Source organism: Lissotriton helveticus, chromosome 3_1 (assembly GCF_964261635.1).
Source record: "Lissotriton helveticus chromosome 3_1, aLisHel1.1, whole genome shotgun sequence".
NCBI lineage: Eukaryota > Metazoa > Chordata > Amphibia > Caudata > Salamandridae > Lissotriton > Lissotriton helveticus.
Genome location: NC_136061.1, coordinates 673,933,362 through 673,945,663, shown reverse-complemented (window position 1 = coordinate 673,945,663; position 12,302 = coordinate 673,933,362). Strand labels below are relative to the sequence as shown.

The 12,302-nt window shown below is 43.4% G+C and overlaps 1 protein-coding gene across 1 annotated transcript in view; it reads right to left on the bottom strand.

Moving 5' to 3' along the window:
• The window catches only part of FUCA1 (alpha-L-fucosidase 1), a 113,218-nt gene that overhangs the window by 71,991 nt on the left and 28,925 nt on the right, over window positions 1-12,302 (bottom strand). Inside the window, exon 3 of the mRNA XM_078680819.1 lies at window positions 11,378-11,515. Within this exon, the coding sequence (XP_078536945.1) occupies window positions 11,378-11,515 (138 nt within the window). The remainder of the gene's footprint in view (window positions 1-11,377; window positions 11,516-12,302) is intronic.

Genomic DNA, 12,302 nt, shown 5'->3' with positions numbered 1-12,302 from the left:
CCCCACCTTAATTTTCGGCCTTGATACTGATCTCACTATTTCGGAGCTGTCCACTGCTTTATCCTCCCTCACTAAAGGCAAGACTCCAGGACCTGACGGCTTTCCAGTTGAATTTTACCTACATTTTTCGGATCTCCTTTTACCTAAACTTCTATTTCTTTTTCAATCTTTTTGCTCTACTGGGTGGCCCAAGGCTCATTTCAGGACGCTACCATATGCCTTATCCCTAAAGATGGTAGGGACCCTAAGTTTTGTAAAAATTATCGACCCATATCTTTAGTTAATGTGGACTATAAGATTTTTGCAAATTATTAGCTCTCCGCCTTGACCCGCTCTTACCACATCTCATAGGGAAAGAACAATGTGGATTTGTTAAAAGGCCGCCTTACTTCAGATAATTCCAGACTCTTCCTTAATGTGTTAAGTAAAGCCCCCTCACTATCAATTCCCATTGCCGCCATCTCAGTCGATGCTGAGAAAGCCTTTGATCGGGTTGACTGGTCCTTTCTCATGGCTTCCTTAAAATGGCATGGCTTCCACCCTAAATTTATATCTTATATTTCTTTGCTATACTCTTCGCCCAAAGCCTCTGTTCTCGTTAATGGTCAACTCACTTCCCCATTCACGCTTCAACGTGGAGTCCGTCAAGGTTGTCCTTTGTCACCTCTTATTTATTTTGGCGCTTGAACCCTTCCTCACCTCTATACGTAACAATCCCTCCATTTCCGGATTCCCTTATGGTGCTCATCATCTTAAATTATCTGCATATGCTGACGATATCCTTTTATTTATTTCAGACCCGGCCACCTCTATTCCCTCTTTATTAAGTGAATTTCAAAAATTCTCTTTGGTCTCAGGTTATAAAATAAATTCTGACAAAACAGAAATTCTTCCGTTAACCAAATTTTGCCTTCCCCACTTCTTTACGGCTACCGGCTTTGCTTGGAATTCTAAGAAAATTAAATATCTTGGTGTTCTTTTTTCTAACTCTATTTCCTCTTCTATTCAACTTAACATGAATGCAGTCATCTCTAGAATAGAATCACTACTCGCTTCTTGGAATCCTCTGTTTCTCTCCTGGTGGGGTCGTCTTGACTCCATCAGGATGATGATTGCCCCAATTTTGATCTATTTATTATCCATGCTTCCAATTCGTATCCCTATTTCATATTTCCGCCGCATTGATTCGGTTTTGTCCAAATTTCTCTGGAAACAGAAAAAGGCTCGTATTTCTCTTACGCCTCCGCAAATCTAAACTCAATGGTGGAACCAACTTTCCAGACTTTCGCCTTTATCACAAGTCTTTCTCACTTCGACAAGCTTCCCGCTGGCTTTCTCAGGAAACCTCACCCTTTTCTCCCCTTTGGCTTTCTGTCGAACGGGAGTTATTACTTCCTTACTCTTTACAAGAGGTTATCCGCTTCACTTCTAAAGCCCCATGTCTTAACCCCCTTTTATTCAAACATACCTCTTCTCTTCTACGGCCTTTAGTCTCCTCTACTCCGGTCACTCAGGAATCCTTCCTACTATTACCTATATGGTATAACTCACTCATATTAATAAATAACAGACCTATCGCATGGCCCTCATGGAGAGCGAAAGGTATCATCTGGGTACGTCATCTGTTTGATGGCTCATCCCCCTGTTCGTTTCCTCAACTCCAATCTCAATTCCGCTGCCCTTCTTCTTTTGCAAAGAAATTCCTCATCCTTATGGAAACCATTTTAGATCGTTATTATTCTCTTCCGTCTGAGAGCCTACCAGCCTCACCTCCCTCTCTACTTACCGTCCTCTCTACTGTTCCTAAAGCTTCCCTTATTTATCGCTATTTCTCAGCCCCTGACCCAGACCGTCTTAAATCGAAATTAGAATTGTCTTGGGAGGAGGATTTGGGTTCTTTATGGTCAACTTCTCTTTGGGACAAAGTATGGGCCAGATCTTTGAAGATTTCCCGCACTGCCTCTCTTACTCAATCCCTATTTTTCTTCTATCACAGACTCTACCTTTCTCCTCTTTCTATATCTCGCTTTCATTCCAATTCTATCCCTACTTGCTGGACCTGTAATGCTCCCAATGCAGATCTTTTACATCTTTTCTTCCTCTGTCCATCAGTTCGCATTTTTTGGACTCAGATATTCTCTCGCCTTTCCCGTATTTTCAACATTTCTACTCATTTTTCCACTTCCATTGTGTTTCTGGGTGGCCTTTCAGATGATCTGGATCTCCCTCCACACTCTCACGGCCTTTTTGACCTTATGTTAGCCCTTGCATTACAACACATTGTCTCTAACTGGAAATCCTTGAACAATTTGTCTCTAAATTGTTGGTGGAATCTAGTATGTCAATCACATAGACTTGATGTTGCCTTTGCTTCTTCCTGCAAACCCTCCCGAAATGTTGAACTTTACTGGTTACCTCTCACTTTATATTTAGATCAATCTGCCAAAAAGACATATTCTCCAGTTTCCTCGGATAATTTCAAACCCCCTTGAACACATGTACTCTTGCCTGTAGTTTATGATATTTCAATTTCACTGTTGTGATTTTTCTTTTAGTTTTATACTTGTTTCCTTTTTGCTAAAGGTTCTTATTTCAAATAGTCGCTAAATATTGTGTATTTTACTGTACTCTTTTGACTGACATTTATTGAATTCTCTAGTTTTTACTCACTCCTTTCCTATTACCATGTTTTTATTTACCTCCCCCTCCTCCCCCCCCGTAAAATGCTTCAAAATGCTTGGTTTTTTCACTGTGATATTGGTTACCTATGTTTACTTTATTCCAATCTTTAACTTTTTCTTATATTTTACTGATGTCACCTTATTGTAATATCTGATTTTACTCTAATAAAGCTTTCAAACTTAAAAAAAAAAAAAGAGTTGCTGCATGTACGAGGTAGAGTACATGTAAGGGAGGATGAAGCAGGCAGCGGAGAGCACAGACACTTGAGCAGGCAGAGGAGCCAAAGGGCTGAGTAGGCAGAGTACATGTAAGGGTGGATGAAGCAGGCAGCAGAGAGGACAGAAGCCCGAGCAGGCAGAGGGCGCGAGCACAGAGCAGCCTGACAGGCACTCATTTGACTACTTAAGAAGCGCATCTCCTGCTAAGTGTAAAGTGCAGATCAGTGGGCCTTGCCCTATTGGACAAAAAAAAAAACGCAAGAGACCCCATTGGCAAACAACGGCCACATTAAAATGGAAAAAGGTGTGATGTCTGTCGCTGTTTAGGAAGGCCTTGTGTGCAGACCCACACGCATGCACTCGCGAGATTAGCGCAAAGCTGCCTGTGAGAAGAGAAACAAGCAAATATGCCTCGAGACCAGCACCACCTCATGGGAGCCACAGATCGGCGATGCTGGGTGCCAGGAGAGAAGGAGTGAGATAGAAGGAAGGCTCAGAAGACAAGGGGAGAAGGAGAGATAAAAGGCAGGAGGGAAGAAAAGTGAAACAAGGCAGGAGAGAAAAGAAGTAGAAAAGAAGATAGTACGGAGACTGAGTTAGGAAAGGATGAGTGCGAAAGAGGCATATTAAACATTGGGTGGTGGTGAAGAAGAGCTGGGAAAAGGGTTTAATCAATGAAGGTGTGGAGGGAAAGTGGAATTTGGGGAAGGACGGAACAGAGTTATGGAGACAAAGGAGATGAAAGGATGGACTTGCGAGAGACAGGAAGGAGGAAATGATAGGAAGGATGCGGAATAAGAAGGGAGGAGAAGAGAGAAGGGTGAACGAAAACTTCTGGTTTGGAGAAGTGGGTGAATGACATGTATTGAAAGGTGGCCTTTTTATGCACACGGTGGAGCACTGTTTCTCTCATCAGGGTAAATCATCTTACAACTTCACATGGGCACGTAGCAGCCTCCTGTGTCATGGAAGAAAACAAGCCAACGTTGGCAAGCGTGACCGTAGGTTTTTTGGTCGGGTACCTCCTATCACTTACAATTTAAGAAGTACTTCTGAGCCAGAACTGTTCGTCGGCACTGCCGGCCCTTCAATGGAAGCGAGGAGGGGCGCACTGCTTGGTATATCCTGCTGGCCTGCCCTCCCTTTAAAAAGTCCCCAACAGTGGTGATGGCATCTACAGCCCTGACTTTTCGTGCACATATGGATGCAAACTCGATGCATCGAAGGACGCAAACTTTAAGCACAGTTTATCCAAATACGAAGCACCAGAGGACATAAACGGCACCGGTTGATCCAGACACGAAGCACTGGTTGATCCAAGCTCGAATCGCTGGTCGATATAAGTTATTTGCACCAGTCGACATCACCTCAATGCACTAGTCTGCACACGCTGGAGCCTCCGATGGATACAAGTTACATGCTTAAGTTGAAACAAGCTTCATACGCCTGTTGATACGAGTTATAGACATCAGGTGGCACAAGCTATATGCACCAGTTGATGTAAACTCGATTCACCAGTTGGCACAAGCCTCGTGTTCATGCAAGTTATTAGTTATATCTATTATAGGAATAAGCTCTATGCGTCAGTTGCCAAAAGCTTGGCGCAGTACTTTTTTTTTTTTTTTACTTCATATCAACACTCAACACGCACAGGGGGATTTAAAGTGTGCACTAAAAAGAAGTCACTCTTGGAAATAAATGACCTTTTAGACAGTTTGTTGGCTGTTGTTGCTGTTGCAATAAATCATGGGAAGACTGTCTGTAACTGCCCTTTTTTCAGCCTCCAAATGCACCGAAGGCAAAGAGCTGCTCCGTGCTCCCTGGGTTGGCAAAGCTGCAGTTTATAAACGCCACCATTCATGCACAGAGAAGATAAACTGAGGTAAACCGGGACAGACACTCATACAGATGCGATCTGTCTGCCGGCACCGTGCTCAAGCGCACGCAACAGTCTCGAGGACACGTGCATCCTCCCACCCCGAACCAAGTGTGGCGGCACACCAGGGAATAGAAAACAAAACAATGCGCTTCCTCCACAGCTTGAACGCGGCTCACAATACACAAGAAACAGCATTTTACAATCTGAAAATCTTGAAAGCAAGGAAGAGCTGTTTTTAAAGGGCACTGCATTCTTTTCCTGCCAGAGCAAGGGATGTTTGACCATGGGGACCACAATGCCCATACTTCCCGCTATGCCAGATAATTCCAAAAGTTACACAAGTATTGGAGATGGGTTTTTAGTCAGGTTTGAGAAAAGGGCGCACGGCTAAGTTTAAGCGCAAGGATATTATGTGATTAGTTAGTAGAATGTGAGGTGCAAAGCGGTTGAGGGGATAAGCCCTATAACCCCCCGATGTAGTGACAGCCAGCTGACCCTGGATACACTACAAAACAACAAACCTATGCACACTCTAATCATTAAACATTAGTGTCAGTGTAGACATTTCAGAACATGGAGACAAAGCCATTCATTATCAACAAGTAAATAATTGGTGTTCTTGAGATCGGTAGTTGGAAACGGTGTCTTTAATGTTCAACAGAACCAGCCAACACGTGTTTCGTCGCGTAAGGGACAATCTTCACGCGACTCCTCAGGGCTCAGAAGAAAAGAAGTGTCGTGGGGAGAGTCGCTCAGTCGGTGAGATTTCCGACCCGACAGGGCCCAGGACTGGTGATTGGATATGGTATGTCGAAATTCTCATTGCACTTACATCTGTAGTACGGGTGGAAGTGAGTTGAACCGGTCACGTGGGACACTCCGAATGGCGCTGGATAAGCGATCAAAAAAGACTTTATACAAATTTAGAAATGGTATCTTCACGGAGAAATGGGCATCGAAGGATATGCGGTGATCCTTCTGAGGAAACTGCCTTGGGTAAAAGACGGGTGCATCTATCCCCAGCTTCTCCTGCCGTGTACCGAGTGTATAAAGTCTTTTTTGATCGCTTATCCAGTGCCATTCGGAGTGTCCCACGTGACCTGTTCAACTCACTTTCACTCGCACTACGGATGTAAGTGCAATGAGAATTTCGACATACCATATCCGATTACCAGTCCTGGGCCCTGTCGGGTCGGAAATATCACCGACAGAGCGACTCTCCCCACGACACTTCTTTTCTTCTGAGCCTTGATGAGTCGCGGGAAGATTGTCCCTTACGCGACGAAACATGTATCGGCTGGTTCTGTTGAACATTAAAGACACCGTTCACAACTACCGATCTCATGAACACCAATTATTTACTTGTTGATAATGAAGGGCTTTGTCTCCATGTTCTGAAATGTCTACACCAGAGGTCTTCAAACTTTTGAAGGTTGAGCCCCCCCAGCTGATTTTTTTAAATGTCGGGCCCCCCCCCACCACCTGACAGAAATCTCTGGAATCTGGTACACTACATAATCGACCGCCACCCACATATCCCGGGCCATATCCGGCAAATAATGTTCAAAACAACGAGTGTTTCCTCCTCCATGAATTCCCTCACTACCACTCACCAACAATGCACCTCATCTTTCTATAGCACCTTTCTGGCAAACATATATATTTTTTTATAGTGCTACTCATAGTTTCATCATACTCAGGGGCATATGTACAAGCCCCTATAGACACCACGCTGTCACCTTTTACGACGTTGTGGTGGCGATAGGGGCATTGCCGTATTTACAAGGCAGAGTTAAGCCACTTAACTTGGCTTAACGCTGCCTTGTAAATAAGGCCCCCTTTCATGCTATGCTTAGCGTGAAAGGGTGGGCAGCGGGTGTTGCGGTGGGCGTTCCACTGCAACAGGCACTGATTTTGATGTTCCGCCCTATTTACAAGGGCAGCGTAAAAGTGAGGCAGCGTTAAAATTAAGAACAGGGAAAACCTGGTCTTAAGCTGGCGAAACTAGGAGAAATGCATTATTTCTCCTCATTTTTGCTTCATCCATTTGTGCTGCCTTGTGCAGCACACATGGAAAAAGCAAAATGCCTTGTATTTGTAATGTTTAAAAAAAATCCATTTTGTGATTTCTGTGTGTGCTGCATTAAGCAGCACACATGGAAGTGGGACAAATGGCATTTAAAGATTGTTTATGTACAGGAAGGTTCCCCCTCCTGTACATAAACAATCTTTTCCCTGCACCCAGACACCCTTGCACTATGGTGCAATTGTGTCTGCGTTGGCGCTACACTGCTAAGTGTAGCGCCAGCGCAGGGGAAATGCAAGGCTGCACCATATTGTTGTAAATATTTTTCTGAAGTGGCAGAGAGAGGCCTTAACCCATGACTGCTAACGCCTCACTCCGCAACTTCCTTGAACATATGCCCCTCAGTTCTTTGATCTGCATGGTACACCTTCTTTGTAGCAGGCACATTAACCCTCTGTGCTGCGAGGGTGGCAGGAGTGCTCATGTGAGTGCACAGTAAGGTATGCGACAGTGTGAGAGTAGGGTAAGTGGAGTGACTGCAGTGTGAGTGAGGTGACCATATGAATTTGGGTGTGCATGTTAGTGCAGAGTGGGACTAATGAATGCATGGTTATTGATGGGCTTGTTTAAGTGAGATTGCAGATTGAGCAGTGAGGGGGACAGGTGAGTGAAGTGTCACATGAGTTCAGGGTTGGTAGTGTGCTTGTGTGGCTGCAGGTGTAGGTTCAGGGAAAACCGCGCAAGTGCATTGTGAGAGCAGAGTGATCACTGAGTGCAGGGTGAATTGTGTGAGTGCATGGGGGTCAGTGTGAGGGAATTGTGATCGCTGTGAGTGCAGGGTTAGCATGAAAGTGAAGGGCGAGAATGAGGAGCAAGTGATGCATTCCCAGACACTTGCAGTAACTCAACACGCTATTGAAGGCAGCACGGGGTTTCAGATATGTTAAACTATTGCTATTGCAATTATGGCATTAACCAGGGATCAAGGGTGGAGGAAATAAATATTGGGCTGATCTTGCAACAAAATTCCAGTTTTATGATTAGGGTTGCCAGCTAATTAATTTTATGTCCCACGTGGTACAAAAAAAAGCAGTCACCTAAAGTTCTATTTTCAGCACTTATCTGTGCATACACTGAACAGCAAATATATATAGGAAGCACTTTAAATTGTGTTTTAGGGCTGCCTGAATGATATGACTGATAATAAAAGGGAATTAAGACAGAAAAGTCACATCATAAATGAATACATACTTCTTTATAACTCATATTTAGTGTCAAGAGAAGCAATTTGCAGGCTGTTTAACACCTGACTGGGATTCGTCTTTTCGCAACTTAAAACCCTTTTAGCCCTGTGCTCATTGCGCTCCTGCCGTGTGATTTAAAAAGCAACATTGCCGCCTTTTTGGGAAGAGCTGTCCCTCCATGGACGGGGTTAGATTCCGAGAGCTGAAATGCTTCAGCTGCAGTGGGAGGCAGGAAGCCTTCCCTGCTAAAACTGAAAGCAAGTAACAGACATTAATTTCATCTGTAGTGTGAGGCAAGGAGTCTCCTCTGCTATGAAATCCTCGCTTTCAGCTTTAGCAAAGGGGGCTCCTTGCCTCCCACTGCAGCTAAAGCATTTCAGCTGTAGGAATTTACCAGGATAGCCCCCTCCCCCCCCAACCCCGTGTGTGGCAGCCTGATGAGACAGCCTCCCAGTGCGATCATACAAACAGGGGGGAAGGAGGGCCTAAGGGGATGTTTAGAGACCACTCACCGCTACAACCCCTCCATCAACTATATAACAACAAAGAGTAGCACAGACCTTTTAGCACGAACCTCTGACTGAACAGCGTAGACCTCTCTGTGTCTTTGACACTTAGCGGGGAGTAGAGGTAGAGTGTCTCTATTGATGTGTGATAATTGGCAACGCTTGTGAGACCTCAGCTTTATAACGAAAAAGCATTGAGGTGTAAATAGAAACAACCAGATAACTGAGCCTGCATTTTTCAATTAATAGTCGTGCCGGCAGGCTAAGTCCACACATCCGTTCTTGGTTGTTTGCTTAGGCGGTGTGATGAAGTCAGTCATCTGACATGTCCGAGTAACCCTCCCTTTTCCCCTTTTTCTCTTTTTGCCCACTAGTGCGGGCTCCATTTACCTGAGCAGTGGCCAGGTGAGGTGGCGTGTTTCTCTCCTCCAAGTTTGGTAAGTGAGAGCGACCACTTTAAAAAAAAAAAAGTGTGGGTGTAATTTGTAATACACCAGACTAGGAAGTTATATACTAGTCACATATGCATGTCATTAAGTGATCATGTAACCATGTCTGACTTGGTGCTTTTTTGGTTTGTTATCTCTTTATATGTTGTTCTGGATGGATGCCTTCTTTGCCTCATGACTATGTGGATTTTCTGATAGCGAGGAGAATGAAGAACTATTGAATACCCAGGTGATACTTTTCCTTTTTTCACCTTTTTATTGAGTAGTAGCGAATTTGGTCCTGACGAATGCAGCAGGACACCGTCTAGGGTCCAGTTTTAGACTGCAGAAACATTGTTGACCTCATGTAAGAAATAGTGGTTATTTGTTGAAGCCACTATTGTCGCACACTTTTTATTGATTTGGGAGAATTTAGGTGTGTAATAAAGTCGTTTATCCTTTTTCTACCCAATTTTCTCTGATCATTCACAGTTCACCTTTTCACTTTTTCACATGCACTACTCTTTTTGTTGTCCTCCCACACCCTGATTCTGGTACAACATCTTTGTTTCCCACTGTTCAATTTCGAACATCTACAGTGGTTGATATCTACCTTCCTGGTGTGAAGGTACCCAAATGATGAACAAGCACAGGATCGACAACTGATGGGTATTTTTCCACAATGGAAAGATATCCTCCTTTAGTTTCTACTCCTTGCACCCATCCACTATTGCTCCAGACACATATGTGAGAGATATACAATTATTGATCCACTGCTACTCTTTGTTGTTAATATAGTCTCCCAGTGCGCACCCGAGTATTTCACAGGTCTTTAAAAGACCTTTTTCTTGTTAATGAGGCTTTGATGGCTTTCACCCCTTCTTAGGGCCCATGCAGCTCCACTCTGCCTTTGTTCGAATCAGTAGAGGACAAAGGTGAGATTAGTGTGGAGTGCGCGCCCCCCTGAGACGGTGTCGCGCCCGCCCCACAGATTGAAGAACGCTGGTCTACACTGACACTACTGTTTAATGATTAGAGTGTGTATAGGTTTGTTGTTTTGCAATTCCAAAAGTTAAGCCCTCACTTCTTTCAGTTGGTGACGCTGTCCCTCAGGGGTTAAGAAGCCACCTCATTTCAGATGCTAATGTGCCTGTGCGCGGATTCAAGGAGGCAGGAAGCCAGCTAACATCACAGCACGGCTCGGCGAGCAGTAACGGATGGGTACCAGCCACCGAGAGCGCTCTCACTGTGCGTAAAGGGGTGGGTCCAAGCTGGCAGTAGAGGCTCACTAGTGCATCTTCAGAGAATGATAAACAAGCATGGCCGAAGAGGACCGTACTTGTGCAATTAAGTAAATAAACAAGCGTGGCGGAAGCAGACCGCATTTGTGCAATTAAAGCGGACCGCAATGAAAATGAAAAAGAAAGAGTGCTTCCAGGCTTTTCAAGGAGACCGTGTAACTCCACCAGTAAACGATCCAATCCGGGTCCAAAAGTGGACAGGGTGGTCATCAGGAGGGACTAAAAAGCCTCTGGTACAATCATCACACTCTGTTTAGCATAATCAATGACGCGAAATCACGCACACCAATAGAAATTATGGGTGTAAACGAAATACCACTTCTGAAACCATATTGATTCCAAGAAGCCCTCGCAAAGCGAGCAGCGCCAGGCAAGACCTAAAAAGTAAATATTTTATTTCAGAGATTTACTAGCTACAACTAAAGTAAGAATGTGATCAAAACAACTATGCAATCAGAATATTCATAACAGGGAAATTCATAATTTGTAATAATTAAAAAAAAAAATTAAACTATACTCCTAGCAAAAGTAAAGGCGAAAATGTAACTTGATGGCGAAGCATTGAGGGTATTATTAACCAGATTAACATTTTATATTTGAACTGGACTCAATGTATCTGCTGTGAGTGACTAAATGACTTAGTCTGCCATAATAGGATTACAATTTGACACAGATCATTTCACCAGGCCACAATAACCCACTGACTATGAGACATACATGATTCAGGGAGAAATCCAACCACTAGCGAAGAGAAAAAGGAACAGATCGCGAGTAGACAGATTGGGGTCTACGTTTGTGTTTCGGTTCACAAAAATAAATCAATATCTGGGGAAAAAATGAACTTGCTTCTTAAATAACAGAACATTTAGGTGCCCTAAGCAACGGCCTACTCAAGAGAACCCAGGCTAAGGATAACGCTGCCAGGCACTATCAGAGAGACACTGCACATTCCTGGACCACACTCACTAGGAAGAAGGGTACTGGAGGAGGATTTCTTAGTTTTGACACTACGAGCAGCTTCACAAGACCATTTTTTAAGCAAGTTTACAAACTTCCCTTCCTGCCGAAAAGCAGAAAAGTACCCAACTCTTACTTTGTAACAAGATCATACAGCTCCGGCATGGTCTTCGCATTGACAAAATCCTGTGTCTTGAAACCATTTTTTTTATCGCTTAGATAAAGTGGATGGAACCATTCCATGAGAGAATGGTAGAGTCCATAGCGTATCTTCCTAAAAAAAAAAAAAATAAAAAAAAAAAAAAAAAGAACACTTGATTCTCGATTTCATACACATCAATCGAAAATTTTTAAACAAGTGTGAAAGCATTCAATTTCAAACGTTTGCATTGCATTTTGTACCAACTGAACCGTAAGTGGCTCTACGGATCTTTACTCATGCATCCGCCACCATGGCTCTAAACCCAAACTCAGCCATCTGAGATACATGCCCACTGACAAACTGATAACAAACATTCTCAACAAACCACCACAGGTACTCGCAATCATTCTGCTTTACAGTTGTTCATACCAAACATCGTCTAGACAGCCAACATCCAAAATGCAACCCAAAGACTCATCCAACTTCAATTTAACCAATCAACTTTAACCAAAGCTGAAAGACCACAACTACAGAGAGTATCAGGCAAGAGAACATATTTTAGCACTGTTTATAAATCATTTCCTATGACAATGATTAGAAGTTCGCCCTCTTATGGGTGATTAGGTTTCTTTTGCTAGTGTTCAGTAAATGAACTCCCTGATGAAAATGTGATTGTTCATTTAATTATTGTCTGGCCCTTATAAACAACTTTCTCTTTTTTATATCAAAGAAAAGAAATAGACTTAAACCCTCTATGTTAAGTTGCCTTCAGTTCTTTAGGGATCGTCACATTCATTGTTCATCTTTCAAGTACCATGCCCAAAACGTAATACATTACTTTAAATGTGGAGTGCCACTGACTAATAAGTCGTACGACATCTTTCACAACCATACTTTGGACAACTCCGTTTACACATAA